This window comes from Rhipicephalus microplus, chromosome 8 (genome assembly GCF_043290135.1).
Source record: "Rhipicephalus microplus isolate Deutch F79 chromosome 8, USDA_Rmic, whole genome shotgun sequence".
NCBI classification, from domain to species: Eukaryota; Metazoa; Arthropoda; class Arachnida; order Ixodida; family Ixodidae; genus Rhipicephalus; species Rhipicephalus microplus.
The window spans coordinates 108093599-108115349 of NC_134707.1; the positions used below are offsets into that span (position 1 = coordinate 108093599).

Consider the following 21751-nt stretch of genomic DNA (forward strand, 5'->3'; position numbering starts at 1 on the left):
TATGGCGGTTTTGGGACGCTAAACCTCACATATCAATCAATCAATGACGTTTCGGCACCCAGAACGGGAGCCATGTTCATAATGACCTTGTGAACATGGTCATTGGGAACAAGGCTCCCGTGAACAAGGCTCCCGTTCCGGGTGCCAAAACGTCATTACATTTTTCTTTTGTGGTCGGCGTTTTTGCATTTTCATTCAATGTTCCTTCCCGACCAGACGGGCATGCGTCGAAGCCTTGATTCCATCATGCCCATTTTAGCATGGCCCAAACTAGGTTCTATAACAGAGGCAGTGCAAAATTAGGTTAGGCACAGTTATTTTCGGGAAATATGGGGCAAACTGCAATACATAATTCGACAAGATTCTATCCCAGAGTAAACGACGAGTTTACAACGCAGCCTGTAGTGCCCCTTTACTTTATTTGAGAGTATTACTTCCAAATCAACAGAAAATATGGTGTGGTAGACATGTAGCATGCAGGCAATAAAACTGGCACCTCCCGCTTTCATTGCACTAAGCATTGTTCAAAATATGCCTTCCCCAGTACTTCTTAACACGATCTTTTACAAATGCCACAACCTTACTCACGCGCTTTAAAAACCACCATGCATGCAAACAATTAAAAATGTTAGCGCACATCTCAGCTTGCCAAATTTCATCTAATGGCCATAGGTAATTCAAAGACAGCTGGCTCAATGTTTAGCCGCAGCCACGCTTCATTACACGTACCAAGTAAGTAGCTTTGCTGCATAATCCATCAATCCCCGAGGAACTTTTGACTTGCGTGTATGTATACATCATTTGTGACTTATCCCACTGAATATCAGAATTGTATTTTATCATTGCCTGTTTCAGGTATCCTGTGAAAGTATTTTCTTTGACACGTGCGCGTGGAGAAAAACAGGATAACTATCTCGAACATCATAACCAATAGTTTTACATTACACTGGCCTAAAACAAAATACGTCAGTATGTCTTCAACATTGCCTCAATGGCTTAGAGACCAAAGTTCTTCTGTGTAAGACAAGAAAACATTCGCTTTGTTTTCTTGATAATTATTTAGCCCAACGTATAAGCATATTGAATTTTTCTTTCACATTGAATATTCCGCCTCTGCTTTCGCTCTTAGAATGATCTCACCAAATTTAAGTTTGTGTCTAATAACCGTCCAAACTCTCTCTTTTTTACCGAAAAAACTCTGCAGTTGATTTCTGTCCACGTTACGCGAGACCTAGAGTCTACACTTCAGTACTATAGGATATCGTACTCGTTATTCTATGCAGTGTAGTACCCTGTCTAAATATGTCAAACTTGAACACAATGACCATATAGCGACATGTGCTGCCTAATTGGACACCGGCCATGTCTTCTTCAGCTGCATGTAATGATATATTTGCGTAGGTGACAACTTAGGAACACGTCAGCCTAATGCGTTTTGGTTCGATACATATAAGTTCATTCGGGTTGACTTATGCACACTTGTAAGTGCGTGCGCTAAGTTGTGACTTTCACAACACGTGTCTTAAGCATACCTCGTGGTGGTGCTTATGTCCGATGAAAACTGTGCACGTCAGCGTGAGAATCACCTGAGGTATCCGCTGAAGGTGCGTAAAAATTTGAGTGCTTATTTCGCCGTGCTGAGGATGAATACAGCCTACGTGTTTTACGTCTGTGCTCCACAATATGCTTCCCTTTTTATTTGCCCGTATTAACAATGATTTACACTCTTTCATAATTGCTGTGCTCTGGCATTGCTCAATATATATATTTATGAGTTGGACTTGTGTTAGTCATATGTTACCTATGCGGAAATATTGTTGCGAATGTGTTTACTACAATATTTATGCTCAGCAAATTTTTGAAATTACGATTTTGGGTGTATAATACAAAAGAATAAATACATGTATGTTCATATTTCAATAGGCACTCTTGGATCAAATGCGATACAACGTGGCATTTGCGGCTGCTCTATGTTCAATGACACTTCTGTTGGCAAGCGGGGCGCCTTGTGCGTATATTTCTTCCTATTTATCTCGCACGTTTTCTGCAGATCTTTATTCGATGTGAGAGACACATTTACAGCTACTGTTCATGTTTCCTTCCGTCCATCAACGGCAAGCAAAGCGATAGAAAATATTCTTGCCACTACAGACTTGTCATAATGAGACGCAGCAGGGAGCATAAACAAAAACAGCAACGCATCCCGTAAACCACCGTGGCAAGATGTGAACATGGACCAGTCTTACCGCTTGCTAATCAGGACATCATAGTTAATGTTTTTTTTACGGTTGGCTTAGATGCAACGTTTCACAGGAGTATTACATATTGATGACTTGCCTTCTACCACCCCCTGAGTGATTTTTTGCCCGCCGTGGCAGCCTATGTGCCTATATACAGCAATCACATGGCTTGTACCGAATTACCTTATTCAGATTCTTAAGATTACTATCCGTCATTCCCACTAAGGATTTTTCATCCTATTCTTGCTTCTTTACGTCGAGATTGTTTTAAATACTCCTTGTATTACTTAGTATAATCGTATTGGTGCTTCCTTCTAATTGAGCTCGAGTAGTCATTGTATATCTCTGTTCTGGTCGTTAGAAGAAGTCAATATTCGGAATATGTATTGTTTGATTACTGTCTGTGTCTGCGTTTTCTTGTTTCTTTTTTTCCTAATACTTTCTTAGAATGGTTTGATACTTAATATTTCCTGGCACTTTCATTACTCAAAATCTGACTGTCGGCTCACGATTTCAACAAAGTTTTAGTGGATTCAAGATTCCCATAGTCACCTTCGCGTATCTTTAATTACTGGATTTCATAACAATGCCTTTACGCAACCGAACGTCTGGCAAGCATGCTGTCCTAAGTATTCTAAAAAAGAAGGTTTCCCTTGGTGTCCACCACGAACACCCACCACTCTAATAATATTTGTTATTTTGGGAGCTTACAGTCCCGAAACCACCATATGATAACGTGAGATGTCGTAGGGCAGGGCTTCGGAAATTTCGACTACTTATTCTTCTTTACCGTGTGCCTAATTAGCTTCCACAATTCAGGCAAAAATCTATACACAACGCTATTGCGATAAATACTGCTAAATTTAAAAGCAGGTCGCGGTGAACTGAGTCACTGTCGTCTAGTGGTAGGACGCTCTTATACTGTGCATATTTTAATTGTGAAACCATGAAGCTTGCCGTAATAGCTATGCCAGAAACATAATACTATTGTCATCGTGAACCGACTGCCCCTCTTTTTTTTGCCATATTTTGCTTCGCTCCAAGAACACGCGCATGTTGACTTTTCCGTCATTTAGCGAGGAAATCGGGCAAAAAGACAGAGACCAAATGAATCGATATAAATAAAAATATTTAAAGAAAACCGATTCCTCGCAAAGTGGTGGGATTCGAACACTCGTACTCAGAATCTGCTCACCGAAATCTCAACTACTCGGCTACCCAGGAATGCAAAACAGAGCATATCATAGACTTGTATGTTATCGATTTGGCAAGGCGGTGTCAAATGGGAATCGGGGGGGGGGGGGAGCAGGGTACAGAGAGGAACACACAGCAGATATCAAATGAGAAACGGATAGATGGAGAACAATAACTGCATAAAGATCTACTGAAAGCCAAAGAGAGATAAAAAGCAAAAGAATGGAGAGAGAAACAGAGAACCAAGAACTAACAATGAAACTTAAGAGGGAAATGAAAGCCAGCAAAAAGATGCCAAGGGGAAAAAGCAGGAGAGTAATACATAGTAAAGAAAGAAAATATAAATAAATAGAAAATGAAACGAAAGAGAACGAAATAAAAGTTAACAGAAGCAAGAAACATAGAGTTTCCTAATATCCAGTAGAGGGAACTCTGGCGCTAGTGCCTAAAGGAGCTGCAACGCACGGCGCTTCAGCGAGCATGGAAATGATGGGTAGTACGTACATTTGTCTAATTTTCGTACATCTGGCCTGCTTCTGGCTCCGTGAGTTTTTGCGTTGCTTAGAGCTGTTATTTCACGAAAATAAATTAGCAAATGTTCAGCGTATGCGCTTCACAACCTTATTTTTTTAAGCTTACCATTCTGAATCGGGTCGCAAAGTTCAAAAGGGTTGACTCGTTTTTTTTTTTCAAAACAATACCGAAACACAGCAATAAACGAAGCCGCAAGTACGATTGGTCACCCGCAACTAAGGAGAGTAGGCAAATGCGTGTACTACCTATCATTCCCATGGTCGCTGAACGATCACAGCGCCAGAGTCCCCTCTAGATAATTTTAGGAAACTATATGGCTAGAAAGACATAGAAGACGTGGGAAAAAAAAGAAAGAACCAAAAATAGAAAAAACAAGCGCCTAGCTCTGAACTTCCTTCAGGCTTAGGATCACTGGCACAAAGCTCCCCATAAGCTCCTCTCTCCCCTTATCATATCGCCTCTACAGTGAGCTACGCGACTTTTTTTTTAATGCGAAGCCCTTCCTAGGTGCTATAAAATTAACTTCTAAGTGACTTTGTTCTGCAACACATGCTAATTTTGACGCAAGGTACGCTGGCAACTATAGTGGCCAGCCTCTCGAAGGAGCACAACTAAGTAGTTCAGTATGCGCGTGCTCTGATTTTTTTCTCTTTATTCCAAGAATAAACGCCTGGTTTTGGGTCCACGTCCTTGGGTACCTGCGACATTTTTAGGTGGTAGTGCTGGCTACGGTAGATGATACAGTCCCCAAAGAGCACCTCAGACGAAAGTTCATCGAGCAGCTCAACCAAGCTTACCCTTGTGCACGTACGTTCTTGTCATCGTCTCCAGGGACTCGATCCACAGCATGGTTTGCTATCTGAACGACAGAGAGTTTGAACCAAACACCCCCTACTTCACCACGTCAGCACCACCGCACCTGGTTGTCAACCAACCCAAGATGCCGACGTCATTTCACGGAGCTGGTTTTGAAGATGCCGATGACTGGCCAGAGCATTCGACGGGGTCGTCGTCATCAACGACTTCACCCAAGAGCGTAAGCTATGCTGTGTGTACAGCTTTCTGGAGGACTCCACGAAAACGTGGTTTCAGAACCACGAAGCAACACGGGATGAGTTTCGCCGGCAGTTCCTCAGGGCCTCTGCCAGAGCGGACAGGAAGAAGATAGCGTAAGGCAAGGGTTCAAGACTCTAACGAAAAGATGACGACCTACGCGGAGGACATGGATCACCTTTTAAGGCATGCGGAGTCCTCTACGTCTGAATCAAAAAAGTTTCGCCGCCTAATGCGTGGTATCAAAGCAGTGCTTTTTGCCCGTTTGATTCGCAACCCACCTGTGACACTTGCGGAGCAACTGCCATGGAGAGGGTCCTTCAACCACGTGCTAGGCATCATAAACATGATTTCGTACATCCAAGTGAGGCCACTTCTGTCACTGTCGGCAGTGACATCATCGTGTTGCGAGAGCTCCTCAGAGCTGCCATGTAGGAGGAGCTATGAAAGATACAGGTGACTGCTTGACCTGTAGGTTAGCTCTTCGTTGCGGAGATGATACACCTCGAGCTACGACATGCCGTTCACGCTCAGCAACAGTACGAGGCGCCACAACAGCGGCACTACGTCGAAATGAGCTACGCGGAAGCAGTGTGACGGCTTCCATCGTGCATTTTGCCCATTGGGTGGTAAGCCAATGAGAATTCTTCTCGTAAAACCGAGGTAGGCTTTAGTCATCGCGCTCGGTGAATTGTGTTTCCCGCAAATTTTTATTTTCGCTGAAGTTCAAAGGCTTACTGATTTTTATCTATACCATTTCATGAGGCTGTCCGTCTAAACTTTCGAAGCATATTATTTGCTTCGTGTCGTGGAAGGCTAGCGCACGCAGTTCGCGCCACTTAAATCTGCCGCTTCAACATTTTAGCATCCCGGCTGTGGCGGCTGCGTTTCCGATGGAGGCGGAAACGTTGTAGGCCCATGTGCTCAGATTTAAGCGCACGTTAAAGAACCCCAGGTGATCAAAATTTCCGGAGCCCTCCATTACGGCGTCTCTCATAATCATATGGTGGTTTTGGGACGTGAAACCCCACATATTGATCGAACATTCCAGCATGACTGGTTTATTTACAGGGCCCAGAAAAAGAGAAACAGTGTGGCCGCTTCTCCTAGAGGAGCGAAGCGCCGGAGAGGAGCTGATTGTAATGGTTACGCGTGATATTGTGTTACGCCTCCAAAGGGCTTCTCCACTTGCAAAAAATGTTCGGGTTGTCCGCATGTTTGATGTGGCTAACCTTACTAGCCATGTGAGTATTGCTTCTTTTTGCTTTCTTCAAGGTAGCACGTGAGGTTTTGTGCGTGAGCTCTTCTAATTAGTGAGAAGTCATTGGGTGCGTCAGTGCAAAGTGCATTTCTCTTTCAATGTTTTTATTCCTGACATGAGATATTTTTACGGGTCGCTTTTTGTTTGTTTGTTGAAATCAGCCGGAAGACATTCAAATAGAGTCACGTGAAGTATACGAACATGCAGAGTCTTCAACTGTGCTACTAATAACGACAGAAAAGGGACTCCGGATTGTAAGTACACAATGTTTTTTGTTCGCCATCTACCTGTCATATTGATCTATTGTTTTTATTTGTGTATTGTATAGTGACTGCATGTCACTGGTAGAGAACGCCCATCACTGAGAACCCGGTGCTCTTTCGTTTATCGCAGGTTTCGTTATGGTGACTAAAGATCACTCACATAACTTCCACATCTGCTTAGAGGACAGAGTCACAACGTAACACAAGCCTTGAAAAAATTGTCTCATTACGTGTGACGCAATTCATAGAAGCAGTTTGACCCTTTTGCTAAGCAAAAATAGCACCACACTTGCCTAATTTTACCCGCACTTTCAAAACTTTATAACATTCAACATTAGCAGCGCAATTTCACGTAAGATCGAACAAAGCATGGCTGGTCGACCTCCTATTTTTTTTTTCATATATTTTTGCCTGACGATTGGAAATAAAGAATGCGCCGTTGGTTTTTCTGGAAAACAAATACTCTAAACATAGTAAATCAATCATGACGAACAGGCGGAGTGCCACGCTTATCTGCTCTGATGTTCTTTTTTTTCGCCAGGAAATACACAAAATGAATTGAAGCTACAAACTTGAAATTTCTTTAACTGATTATATGCGTATTTGTGCTTACCCTCAGTTACTTTTTTTCTTTTCTGGGTAGTTCAGATAATTTCAAAAATCTCAAAATTAACCCGAAAACTGTGTTTTTTTTTGCCTAGTTTCCAGGCCTCTAATTCAAAAGGGCTTATGACAGAGGGCTGAAAACTCTGCACTATTTTCTCAGCATCCTTATTCATAAAGCTATCAAAGCTTAAATTGCGCCTCTCATAATCATGTGGTAGTTTTGGGACGTTGAATCCCACATATCAATCAATCAAAGCTAAAAATATTAAAACTAGTCTCTAAAGAGTTGTAATCATGCTAGCTTCAAGAGCGTGCAAGCGAAACATACGACGATGAATAAAAATTATTTTTGATATGCTTCATTACCTCTCATCCCTAACTGGGATGACTTTCCCCACTTATTCTTCTGAACATAGGCTTTCACAATACTTAAAAAACAAGTTGAATATTACGATTTCACTTGCAGTTGCGGCCTGTCGGAAATGCCCTTGCGCAAGGGTAGGCAACTGTAGAGCAGACTTTCTGCCTGCTATAGCATGAAATGCAGGCCCAGCTATACTTCAGTTTCTTAAACGGCAAGCCGCACTGAAATAGCTGTCGACTGCACTGATAACCCCACTCTCTAAATTATTTCGTCACGGGAGTGGCCATCAGCGCAGACACTCTGAAGCCTCTGAAGTTTCTTATACACAAGAATATCACTGGCAATGTAGAAGGTGAAAAATGTCATAATTAAGTTTAACAAAAGGTTCAAGATGAAGGTGGTACAGGCCTACGCACATACATCGAGCCGTGATGAATACTTAATTGAACTTTTCTGTGAAGACGTAATATCAGCCAATAACAAAGCCAAGACACAGTATACTATTCTGATGAGCGACTTTAATGCGAAAGTATAAGCAAGAAGCAGATCAGAGGCCATGCAGTGGGGTAATATGGGAATATGACATCGGCTTTAGAAACACCAGCAGGAGATGATTAGAAAGCCTCACAGAATGGAATAATTTACAGATCTTGAATACCTCCTTCACAAAATGAGCTAGCCGACAGTGGACGTGGTAAAGACCTAATGGCGAAACTAAAAATAAAATAGACTTCATTCTGTGTGCACACCCAGGCATTGTAAACAGGATGTAGACGTAGTTGGCAAGATGCTATGCAATGACCATAGAATGGTAAGAGCTCATATTCACCTAGATCTAAAAAAGTAAAGAAAAAATCTGCTATGCAAAAAGCCAATAATGAACTAGCGGTGAGAGGAGAAGTATGGTAATGCAGAGTCTCTATTCAAAATAGATTCGAGGATCTAAACGAGGTAACCGACGTTAGCGCTGACACAATGAATGAAGATATGACTAGTATCATCAAAGAGTGTGCAATGGAAGCCGGAGGTACAGTTACTAAACAGGACACTGGCAAACTATCTCAGGAGACGAAAAATCTTATTAAGTGATCACAAAACATGCAAGCCTCAAATGCAACAGACAAAACAGAGCTAGTCGAGCCTTCGAATTTAATCAATAGGTGTAAGGTAGCCGATATCAGAAGGTATCACATAGAGAAAATTCAGCAGGCTGTAAAAAGCAGCGGAAGGCTGAAAGCTACGGTAAGAGACTTTTGCACGGGCAAAAATCAGATGTACGCAGTGGGAAACAAGGAAGGCAATGTTATAACCTATATGGATAGTCAAGTTGGCGGGGGAGTTCTACAGAGAGGTGTACCGAAGCCAAAATAACTAGGATGTTATCGTCAGAAACAATAATAGTCCAGAGAAATTCGACATCCTACCAGTGATGACAGGGGAAGTAAGAAAAGCCTATAAAAGAAATGCAAAGAGGCAAAGCCGCTGGTAAGGATAAAGCAACATTGAACTTCCTGAAAGATGGCGGGAAAATCATGTTAGGAAAATGGGCCACCTACCATACGAAGTGTCTTTTCATGGTAGGGGTACAAGAATTTCAGAGGAACGCCAACATCATCCTAATCTATAAAAAAGAAGACGTCGAGGACTTGCAAAATTACCGGTCAATAGGCTTCATTCTCTACAAACTGTTTACAAAAATATAGCTAATAAAGTTAGAGTGACATCAGAATACAATCAACCAAAGAATGAATCAAACTTTTTACATGCTACTCCACAATAGACCGTATTCATACTATCGATCAGGTGATAAAGTAATGCATGTTATACAACCGATTCCTATACATCGCCCTAATAGATTACGAGAAGAGGTTTACCTCAGTCAAGATAATAGCAGTAATGCAGGCACTGCGAAATCAGGGCTTCGAAGAACCTTATATAAACATACTGGAAGAAATCTACAGTGTATCCACAGCCACCATAGTTCTCCCCAAAGAAATTGACAGAATCCCAGTAAAGAGGGGTGTGAGGCAAGGAGACACGATCTGTCCAATGCTATTCACCGCCTGTTTACAGGAGGTTTTCGGGACTCTTAGAAAGAGTTAGGGATGAGAGGTAATGAAGCATATATAAATCCCTGCAATTCGCTGATGACATTCCTTCTATGAGTAACTTAGGGGATGAATTACAGCTCACGATTACTGAACTGGACACAAAAAGTAGAAAAGTAGGTCTGAAAATAATATGCATGAAACTAAATTTTTTTCAACAGTCTCGGCAGAAAAGAGCACTCTGCGATAGGTGGAGAAACGCTGAAAGTTCTAAAAGAATATTTCTAGATAGGACAGGTCATAACCACGGAGCGTAACCATGAGAGTGAAATAACTACAAGAATAAGGATGGGGTGGATCATTGTAAGCAAGCATTCTTAAATAATGAAGGATAATCTGCTGCTAACCTTCAAGAGGGAGGTATATAACAGCTGCCTCTTGCCAGTACTTGCCCACGGAGCAGAAACCCGGAGGTTTACAAAAAGGATTCAGCTGAAATTGAGGACGACGCAGCGAGCGATGAGGAAGAAAATTATAGGTGTAACCTTAAGAGACTAGAAGAGAACAGAGAGGGTCAGGGAACAAATCGGGGTTAAGGATATCATACTTTAAATCAAGAAGAAAAAATGGACATGGACCGGGCATGTGGCACGTACGCAGGATAACCGCTGATCATTAAAGGCAACTTACTGGATTCCTAGAGAATGCAAACGCAAGAAGTGGAGGCAGGAAGTTAGGTGGGTCGAGGTGAATTAAAAGCTCAGAGATATAATGCGGCAACGGAATTCACAAGACCGGGTTGATTGGTTGACCTTGGGAAAGGCCTTTGCCCTGCATTAGGTGTAGTTAGGCTGATGATTATAATGACGATGAGAATAGTGCTTGCCTGAGCTCGTTGGTTGTACACATCAAGGGGATTCCAGCCAACTACTTTGACAACGACATAACGGCAGACGACAAACTTCCAATGTCGCGTCTACAATGGGTATATATGGCATTTTTCTCGTTTCTCAAGATTTCTCAGACACATCAGTTTCAAGACCTAGTCTGCATACGAAAAGCCAGATGTTTACGTGAGAGGGCACCTTTGATACCTTCTTCTGCGAGCCATCGAATTGCCCATTCACTGGGACATATTACTGGCTATGCCTGTGGTGTTATATTTTTTTCTTGTCCATATGAAGAGTGGTCGGAACAAATTTGTGCAAACAATATTCATTCCTCTACACTCCAAAGCAACGATTTATGAACTGTTTTCTCAAAGCCATTATAATTCCGTTAAGCCACACCAAATTAGAGGAGGATTGAAAAAGGAAGGACAGGGAGGGCACCAAATTAGATTTGTACAATAAAGCAATTGGCATGTGCGTTATAGCGAATTCGTGAAAAACTGTACATCTGCATGTCCCTCGTCAGTTAGAGGACACATGGTTTAAATGAAATAAATTTCCCCGTTTTTTAGAAAGGAGTCATCAATAACAATATCAGAGTATCATACGACGATAACCAAGAAATAAAAAATGGTGAACCTGTACCTCATTTCCTGGATATCATTCATCATCTTGTGGGCAGCGCCACTTGGGTGAATGACGCATCCGGTATGTATTTTTTTCTTGTCTCTGTAATTAACAAAGCACATTCTATAGTACGAGAAAAAAGTGGTCGAGTTAATATTTTGCGAAACACATTGTGTAGACATATGCTCGCAATGCCAGCAGAAAAAAAAGGGGTGTCACTTTCAGTTTACCTATTTATCCCACGTAAAGTGCACGAACAAGGTGTGAGGTCATAAAAGCGGCGTAAGGAGCTGCTTCACTAGCCCTGCCAACTTTATAGCTCAGGTAAGTCGTAATAAGACGTTTTCATGCTTTTATGCAGCCCCAATTCACACAGTGACATAAGTCACCTTGCCGATACGCCAGCTCTATCACATTCCCTGTTTAGGAAACTTTTTAACTCTTCAAGCTTCTATCTTGCCTTGACTCCTGCCTTTTTGAGGTAGAACGAGTGATACACACGTCAATGGCTATGTCAAATTATCGATAAAGTATCAGGCAGCGTACAGCTGCCAATAACTCTTCAAAAAAAAAATCACACATTCACTAACACTGATGTTTTGGGGCCCAAATGCCCCAGCTCACGTTATTAGGCCGGCAGCAGTGGCTAAGTTCATTACAACTGCCTGGTCAAAATAAATGGGTCGCGAAACTTTGAACGAAAAGTGTCTATAAATATTGCCGCAGGTATTATCACCCACCGACCATTGAAGCACGGCTATGTCAGGAGGGGCAAATAAACAAAATCTAGTACTGCATGCAATTCTTTTTTTCAACCAGTGCTAATTTCTTATATGTCAAGCTTAACTATAAATTTGCTCAGTGGCTTATCGCACACTTGGCTAAGAGGTTGACTGGCTAATTGTTTGGTCGAGTGGCATGATTGGGGGGAGAGGGGGCATATGCAGGCCATATGCTATCAGGGCTTGTGTTTAGTTCGGTGCATGGCCGGGTCAACGATGCTTCACTCAATTTTGCGTAGTATTTTCGTGCGTACCCACTGTAGTTTATTTCTTTGCTGATGGGCTGTTCCCTGGCATGACATTTCAGAGCTTAACTAGCAACAGATTGGGTAGATAGCCGCTATTTCAAGTGCTGATTACCTTGGCTGGTGCACGGCCAGCGTGTCTTCGACTTTGGTGACGGTGAACGCGACACGCTAAGTAACGAGACGCTGTATTCTATGGTTGCCGCAGCGATATTCTCAAGGCTAGTGCCTTGCTGCACTGTTTTCCGCGATTGGGCAACGTGAGTTTTCAAACTGTTAAGCTGTTGTGCTCATGAAGGCTAATCGCGATTTCATCTGCAAGTTTTTCGGCGTATGTAGCAAGTACACTTTGCGGCATATATGACAACCTTGCTTCTTCAATCTTTCTTTTTGCTGATCCCTGTTTCTTGTGCACGCAAGTAGCAATGGAAATTTCAAGTCGTCATTGCTAGATGCCAGCATGATGGTTAGCTTGCCCAAAGCGCTTCAAAGCGGGAACTCTTGTCTTAAATGGTGCAGCTCAAATTACTTTTCAACGCTGCTGATTATTCAAGCGAAAAGAAGTGAAAACTCACATTTCGCGAGTGCAACCTAAAACGTCGTGCCAGTTCACAATCTGGTGCAACGATTCACACGCGAAAATAATGCATCCGCTCATGATAGTTATTTCACTTAATACTAAACGCATGATGCAGAATTCTACTTAGTACAAAATACCTTGTATTTTGCTGCAAACTAGAATCGTACATCTTCTTATTGCAGAGAAACATGACAACCTATAGAAAATTCTCGACAGATTTATTAGGAACTCTGAGAAGTTGCCGTGCGGTACGAAGTGGGAGAGCTTCGAGTATTCAGTCACAAGAAACGGTGCACTGGTATCATTTTGTGATGGACTGCATTGACGACAGCCTGGAAACAGTAACGCTGAACTCTTATATGCTTCCCTTAAAAAAACTGGCTCATGCACGTAATTGTCGAGCGCACTTCCCTAACATTGAAGCCGAAACAATGACATTTTACGATAAATATGGCATCAGTGCGTTATAGATGTAAATTTAGTTAAAGACGGTATTTTTGCGCATCGTTACCAAGTCACACGAACGAGGTGGAGTTTGCGAACATTACGACTTTGTTCCAATCCAAACTGATTACCGGCACTTTCTTTTTTCTATATATGTTCAAACGCACTTCGAGAATGTTGCTTGGGGTTCAGTTCAAGCCACATTGGAGTGCGGTGTGGCTTTCGCTTCCGACTGACTTCGAGACCTTGAATTTTGGAAGTTTCAAGGGAAAGGTAGAGGAGATAGGTGAAGCATGACATTTGCGTGTGCGTTGTAGTGCAACGAAAGGATGGAACGAAGAAATGAGGGTGAGGAGAAGGTAGAAGCAGAGGACAGGTGCGTAGTCATGCATAGTGCTGCATAATAAAAAGTGACAAAAGGAAGTAAGTGTAAGGAGGGTACAGAGGAGGAGGGCAACGCCACTAGCTTTGTTCTTTTCTCGGTTCCAGCAGCATAGTTTCTTAGGAATACACTAGCGGAAACTCGGGCGCTAATGTATATGGGAGCTGCAACGCTTCAGCGAGCGTGGGAATGATGGGTAGTGCATGAATTTGTCTAATCTTCGTAACTTCGGCTCCGTTTACTTCGCGTGGCTTGGCGCTACACTGTCACGGGACGGAAATCAGCGAAGGTTTAGCAGTTACACTCCCCCACCTCATTCATTTAGGTTTAGCAATTCAAATGTTGTCATAAAGTTCAGAATTGCCCACTCTTTTATTCGAAACAAAATCAAAACACTATAATAAGAAGGAAGCTGTATACAAGTACATTTGAAGCCTTCAAGCATGAAGACTAGCCAAATCCATATACTAACCATCATTCTCAAAGTGGCTGAACGGTCCTTGCGCCAGAGTCCCTTGTCGTTGGTTTTAAGAAGCTCTATGCCTAGCGTTACTAGTGCATAGGTGCTGCATTTTTTTATATTCATGCTAAGCGGCGTTCATTAAGTTTGATTATAATTGTGGTTTTACGTCCCAAAATTGTCTGCATGATATGATTATAAAAACGCCGTAGTGGAGGGTTACGGATTTTTCAACCAACTTGAGTTTTTTAACGCACATCTAAATCTAAGCACATGGGCTTCAAGCATTTTTGCTTCCATCGAAAATGTGGCAACCACGGCCGGCATATTATCGCGCGACCTGCGGCATCAGCAGCCAAGTGCTTTAGCCACAATTTCGGGTGGCCTCGTGTAAGTTTACCGTGCCGTGAACGCTAACAGACCAGTATGACATTGTTTTCAGGTGACTATGACTTGACTCACCCAATGAAGTGGAATGCGATATTACGAGAACGCAGCGATACTGGAGAAATTATTCACAAAGAACAAAACAGTAAGCTTGATATCCATATTCACAATTTTGTTTACCTTGCGAAATGAGCGGTTTTATCCCTGAATGCTGCTGCATATTCACTGGGTGGGAATCTGACAGCCCCATGCCGCATAATCTCTTCTCCCTCCCCCCCCCCCTTCCATGGTAAATTCGTGGCATGGAACCACCTGACCAAAAGTTAAGATGATGCTGTTTTTTCTCGCTATATTTCACGCGACTTGTGTAGGTTGCTAGACCCATTTTAGGAGATAAGTAACTGTTGATCATGCACTTTTCTTAGTGGTTCGCCGTGGGCGTACGTTATCCTCGTTTATGTGCTTCCGAGTGGCTTTATTGGAATAAGCAGAAGCTGGCGCAGCACGATGCTTATCTAGGTTTCCACTCTGAATGGGAACAGCATGGTCATTTCATTTGTTCACTTAAGGATTATAACGATTCTCCACTGAAATGTGGGACGAACATTTACTGCAATGAGAGCTCTCTCTGATTTGACGAACAATACTTCATCATATAAATACATTGGCTTTAAGCCAAAACTAAGGCTTTGTTTCGACGATCGCGAAAAGTGTAGCAGTTTGAGTATGACTATCGTAACCTCATTACATTAAGGATTGTTCGAAAATATGTAATCAAACGCTATATACTTCAAGCAGCCGTATCCCGGCCTGAATTATGGGAACGGAAATGTCCGTACCGAGAGCCAGCAATCTTCCCGTTATGCTATATGTCAATTGAACATTGAAAGTAAGGGCATTGCTACTACCAACAGCACTGCGTCAGAAATTTGCACAAACCAATGCCTGTTGTTTTACAAGCTCTACACGTTGCAACAATAACTCGCTTAGAGTCATGCTAGGGTCCACCACGGTTGAAAAATTGTTATGATGCTGGGATTCTCACCCGAAGGTCAGGGATTCTTCCATCCCGGTCATCCGAGTCAAATTTCAACGGACCCGTATTGGTAGAGGGTCATGCACTGTGCGAGATCATTGTGCGTGAAACAACACAAGATGGTGCGAATTTCCACATCTCTGCACCACGAAATTTCTCGCAATCATATCATGGTTTCGTGACGTGAAACCCGCAGTATTAGTGTTAGTTATGCTAGAAGCGCTGTTTTTAGCAAGCGGTAATGAATATTCCCTTGTGATGTTCAGTATCGGGCATATCCAGATGAACCGATGACCTTTTTTTTTTTCACAATAGATGTTTGTTTTTTTTTGTCAAAATAAAGTCATTTTCTTGATTGATTGCTTGAAATATTGCTTGATTGATTGATATTATGACGTATTGGTTGCAATAAGTGTTTCAGGAACCATATAGGCAAGCATCACCAACTTTACTGACAATCGCGAGCCCAGAAAAACTTGGAGTACACAGATTGCCCATGCCTGGGGATCGGTACTCGAAACATAGGTTTTTCAGGGCAGCAGAGGAGCTTTTAAGCAAGTGTCACTGTACATTCGAAATTAATCACTTTCGTTATGTGCTTACAAATACACTGCGTGCTGTATTTCGCCTTTGTTTCGCATACTGGAAAGAGTCGCCAATATTTTGCAAGCTTGTGACGCATCGAGCCACGAGCAGCACAGGGTGACATTGTTAGTTGATGAAACAATGTCGTCACAAAAAACAAAAAAAAAACATGTGTGTAAAATGGCGTGGATGGTCTGACAGGCCGGGGAGAGCAGAAAGTGGCATGCAAGGCAAAACGAAAAGCGTACGAAGGGTAATGCGTATTCCGTATAGCGTCATGCAAGCTATGCAAAAGCTGCCGCGAACAAGCCTACTTGTTACTGGAAAGATTTCTCATGGAGAAACCAGGGTAGAGGTGCGTTAACAAACCTTCCGTCACTCGGCACTCGCATGAATTCAGAAACCTTCGAACGTATATAAAATGAAAAATCTAGTTTCATTTTCATTTCTTGATTCGCTTTTTTTTTTGCTGAACGCACCAGCGCAAGTTCCGCAGGTATTGCATACAACCATCGTGAGAGAAAACCCGCGCAGACCGAGCTTGGAGATGTATGAAGAAGTGTGCCCGGGAGCTTGTATTGTGCTTTGAAATACAGAGCTACTGCGCAATAAATGTGTAAATACACATTCATTACACTGCTTGCATGTGGGCAGCACGGCTTGGAGAGATTGAGAACCTGGGCGTAAGTTCTGCAACTTCGTTAATAGAGTTACTCGATGGTTATCACATTAACAAAAAGAGCAGCTAGCATCAGCGGCAGTTGTGTATATGTATTCAATGGTCGGCTTCTCTTTTCTGATCTGATGCTTTGTTAGCTATGTCACTGTTTTACCCATGATCTTAAAGGGTCAACATACTTTAGGTTGTTTTTGAAAGGCAGTAACTTGTTTTGAAGCGATTGCCTTATACACTATTTTCTTTTTCTCTTTCTCAAGATGCATTTACTTTGCCTTCTTGCACTCAAAACAAAAAATATATAAATATCGTACGTAATTGACCACCTGTTCACGACGGAAAACAGTATGTTTACTCGTACTTGTATCAATAAGTTATCAAATACCTAATACTTGCAATTCTCTTAAAATTCTGCGTGATTTTACAATTGTTCCTTATTTCAGGCACAAGTCCGAAAAAGGTTACCGTGGAAACAACCGTTGTTGTAACAACAAAGTATGCAGCAGCATTCAAGGTGCATAACACACGGGGTTTGAAAGATATTGTGGACTATCTGCAGGTGTTTATCGCTCTAGTAAGTGAACTTTAGAGCATTTTTTTTCAACGTATACTTGGAAACGAATAGTTTTCATGAATTCACGCATGGAGTAGAGATTGTTTCACCGTACCTGTGCAGGACTAGTTAGCTCACCTAAACTGCGTGTGCCCCCCCAAAAAATTAAGGTATAATTGTGTTCTTCAACAGTCGTGCTGAAGATAAGAAAACATAAAGTAATTGTCTGGTGGTATTGTCCTATGTCTTGACCAAGTAACTGCATAAGCATCACTGCTTCCTCCTTCCTTTCTCTATCATCACCCCCCATCACTTCTTTTTTCTTTTCTACAGAATAGTAAGCTTGAACGCCCTATAGCTCACGCCCACCACTTTGCCTTCAGATTTATTATTTGGCCCTTGCTCTCTACCAATAAATTATTCTTGGCATCCTACTCCATTAACAAGCTTGTGAACTTGCGGCACAATTAGGGGAAACCAGTTGTAGTGCCCCACCTCAACTTCAACTTAGCTCTCAATCTCAAGCTCTCGCTGTATGTTCATCTTCTGTCTCACTCATCTATCTTGAAGGGGCCTTCCAAAACCTTTGAAATGCCTATTTCTTTATTGTGTTTTGCATAGTGTAACGGCTGGGAAAATTTTCAGCACAGGTCTGAGCGTAATCGTGAAATGACTTAGTATTGTAATTATGACATCATATCACTGCATTGATGCCGACTGCATCAGCGTGTAGTGGCGCACGCCAGAACTTGTGGGTGGAAGTAACAGAGGATTGCTGGAGGCCTATTATTGGAAAAATGTAACTCTAGGAGAGGTCGTGGCGTGCTATCAGAACTTTATTTACGAATGTGTTTCATTTGTCTCGATTGCACTTTTTTATGGAACCTCTAACACACACACACACACACACACACACACACACACACACACACACACACACACACACACACACACACACACACACACACGAAAGATGACTTCGACTACAAAGCAGGCTTGCGCGGATCAGATGCCCTCACGAAAGTCCTCTCTCTTTCTCCTCTCTGCTTGCTTGAGTGCATATGCGAGCTGACACTTTCTGCACGTGCCGTAGGTTATTGACGTTGAAGTGGTGCATGTACCCTTGTGGTTCAGCGGCTGGCTCATCGAATTAGCAAAGGGTCAACTGAATTTCGCCGCTCTGGTCGTTCGACAAATTTTCATCTCAAAATGAGAGTTACGAGTGACATGGAACATTTCAAAAAAAGGGTGATAATGCTTTGTTTTGAAATAATAGTGCCGCTCACGCTCTGCCTAGTCAGGCGTCAGGCACAACCTTTGTCTGCAGTACGCTGAAAAGGGCGAGCAAGAACGGTGCGTCAGCTGCCTCTACGAGAACCTTCGAACTGATTTCTTTCGGGTCAGCCATTCTACGTCTCTGGTCCAGTCAGACACAGTGAAATGTGGTTAGGTGACCCCGCAAAAATGAAATTGAGGGCACGCATTTTTTTCTTGTATTTTTACTTTTATAAGTCGATTATCTGTGCAAAGTGTGCCGTTATCACTGCCAATTTTGCCGTAATAATGTGTCTGTGCTTTAGTATACACAATCCACGAGAAGAAAAATTGAAGGTTGAATAGTGTTGAAGGGCCCCTTTAGGTCACATGCTTTACCCTAGATTGTAACAGACGTTTCTGAATCCGATCCTTTTTTATTTTACTCGCTGGCATTGCTACCGGGTTGCTTCAGTTCATGAGCTTCAATTCATTGATTGATATTTATTTATTTAAAATACCTTACAGGTCTTCGTTGAGGCATTGTGTAAGGGGGCAGTACAAAAAAGTGGACTTCCGTAGTAGTTACAAAAACACAAAGTTTATGGACAGCGCTCATGTAGCAGATCACATAAAAAGAAGAGCAGTACAAAATAAAAAAGAAATCGACAACACTAGCAAACATAAAACAGGATAATAAGGAAATATGTAAGCGGCACTACGGTGCAATACAATAAGAGACTGCAAAAAAGTTACAACGAAGAGAGCACACTGCGGTAATGGCAAACATTTTTACACTTCTTTGGCCAGATAACTGGTCAATGTGTCACGAAAAGCATTAATGTTTGTCAGACATGCGATGCTATCCGGCAGGCAATTCCAACATCGGACTGCACGTGGAACCGCAGAGCAAGCAGTTGAATGCACGTGATAAGCCGTAAATGCGGGTATAGCTAAGGTAATTATGAAGCCTGTGTGACGTGAAGTAGGGTCTTTTCAAGCATGCTAGTGTTCTTCGAGATGAATGAATGAATTTGTGAAACAGTGTCAGCAAGGCAATGTTACGTCGAGTACTCAATGATTCCAACGAAAGGTCAAGCTTGATTTGTGTGACGCTGGATTGATAGCTGTAATTCTTAGAAATGAAGCGCCTTGCCCTGTTCTGAATCCGTTCCAACATGTCAGAAAGGTATTTTTGGTGAGGGGATCAAATAGCGGCTCAAGGGTTTGACGCCCCAAAACCACCATATGGTTATGACAGACGCCGTAGAGGAGGGTTCCGAAATTTTAGACCACCTGGGGTTCTTTAACGTGCACCCAAATCTGAGAACACGGGCCTATAACATTTCCGCCTCCATCGGAAATGCAGCCGCCGCAGCCGAGATTCGATCCCGCGACCAGCGGGTCAGCAGCCGAGTACCTTAGTCACTAGACCACCACGGCGGGGCCATTAGCTTCGAGAAGCCCGCTGAGGATAGCTAGCTAATTCTGCCGCTGAGAGCTCATAACATCTTGGTTACGTGTGTTGCGATAAAGACACAACCAAGAGTTAACCGAAGATTGCTTATCGAACAGTACGGCATTCGGCGTAATCGCAAACAAACGCTGTCGCTGCAGAAGCAACGAAACTATGCACAAGCTTAGTACGTATGCACGGCTTTTCAGCATTGTTAGCTTGGAAATACATAACAAGGTTTGTTCAAGAGATGCAACGAGATTCTTGCCCATACGCATTTGAAAGTTTGATTAGGTACCTTTGCAAGATAGCTAGCTGCTTGAAAGCCACATGGGAAGAAAGGTCTGCGCAAAGCAGTCAGACAACGATGAAATAAACTGCTACGCCACTAAAGCGGACGGTGCTTATCGAGGTTGAATTTCGCACCAGATGGGAGGATCGCCTTCCGATATGACGTGAAATCTCGCTAAAAGCGATGTTCCCGAAAGTGACTTTCTATGGGTGTACTTAACACTCCCACTTTGATAGGTTACTATTTATTTTATTTAAGACATACTGCAGTCCGAAGACCAAGCAGGTGGGCAGGGATTAATTACATAGAAAGCAACAATCCGCATGGTAAATTGGTACACAATTCTGAAAACAGTCCAACAAGTGTGAAAAAAAAAATGATTTGTTCACTTCAGAAAAGAGTATCGGTACGGTGAATGCATTAGTACGTAACAAAAAAAGTCGAACGTTTTTTTCTTTTGTTTTTTGTAAGCGTTCACCACATAGGAAAAGAAAATGCGATAAGCTCATTTATACCCTTCCACTGGCTCCTCACTAAAGAGTCCTCTACAGTGTTTTAAGTTGTAAGAATAATTTTTAATTTATCAAGAAACTTCACAATTCTTGTGTCATTCGTTCTACGGGATACGCTTGTAAGAGCTTACCACAAGAATCGCCGCTATCGTTCACGCTGGGAACATATCTGTTCCTGGTGGACTTGATATTAATATAATTACGCTATCAAGAGTTTTACGTCCCAAAACCGCGATAAGATTCTGGTGGGTTCGCATTGGTGCATATTTCATAGGAGTCTACGATTATGCGACAAGACTGCTCTAATACCAGGAACCACTTCTGAAAAATACCTCAAAGGAAGCGTCGTGCCACGAGCGAAGTCACGCAATCAGGTGTGCAAGTACCATGTGGCAAATGTGCAGGATCTCGCCACATGTCACAGCCTGTTATTTGCGTCAGACAAAGGTAATCGAAGCTCTGAATCTATATGAAAATATTCAGCAATAATTAGAGTGTCAACAATAAATCCAGCTATGTAGGTGGCAGCAATTTCTCTCGACATGCTTGTCGGATACATTAAAACTTAGCGTTTAGGGTAAAGAAGGACATGTACTCGTATTTGACTTCTTTCTGTACATTTAATTACAGAGAGTAATGTTGTGACTTTCTTGTGAGCGAACAACTATTCCTTTTTTTTCATTTTCGTTCATTTGCATGGCTTCATCTCTGTTAAAGGTGAACTTGGCCTTTAAAACATTTAATACAAAAGTTCTCGACGTGCAATTGACCATCACGAGCGTTTTACTGCTCTCGGTAAGAAGCTATTTTTCTCCTTTAAATAGACCTTCTGATACTTTCATAAAAATTCACAACTCAACGTAACGTTTTCACAACCAGAAGATGATTTAAATGATTAATGCTGATTCCAATTAACAACAAGCAGTAAGACTATAAGTGGTGTAGTCATAAATATTATCTGCAACTGCTAGCATGTCTTGCACAAACAGAAAAAATGCCGCCTTTTAAAAAAGGCAATGTCTAAACA

The 21751-nt window shown here is 42.2% G+C and overlaps 1 protein-coding gene across 3 annotated transcripts in view; it reads left to right on the forward strand.

The window, feature by feature from the left end:
• Positions 1-636: 636 nt before the first annotated feature.
• LOC119186090 (venom metalloproteinase BumaMPs1) overlaps positions 637-21751 on the forward strand; it is a 47840-nt gene continuing 26725 nt past the window's right edge. The window contains exons 1-8 of one of the 3 annotated variants that reach the window (XM_075870723.1): positions 637-732; positions 1924-2008; positions 6093-6265; positions 6444-6536; positions 11026-11161; positions 14416-14505; positions 17101-17231; positions 21442-21519. In XM_075870723.1, the coding sequence (XP_075726838.1) occupies positions 1939-2008; positions 6093-6265; positions 6444-6536; positions 11026-11161; positions 14416-14505; positions 17101-17231; positions 21442-21519 (771 nt within the window). In that variant the 5' untranslated portion in view covers positions 637-732; positions 1924-1938. Of the gene's footprint in view, positions 733-1468; positions 1605-1923; positions 2009-6092; positions 6266-6443; positions 6537-11025; positions 11162-14415; positions 14506-17100; positions 17232-21441; positions 21520-21751 lie in introns of those variants that run through there. The other 2 variants (XM_075870722.1, XM_075870724.1) reach the window with 2 other exon arrangements.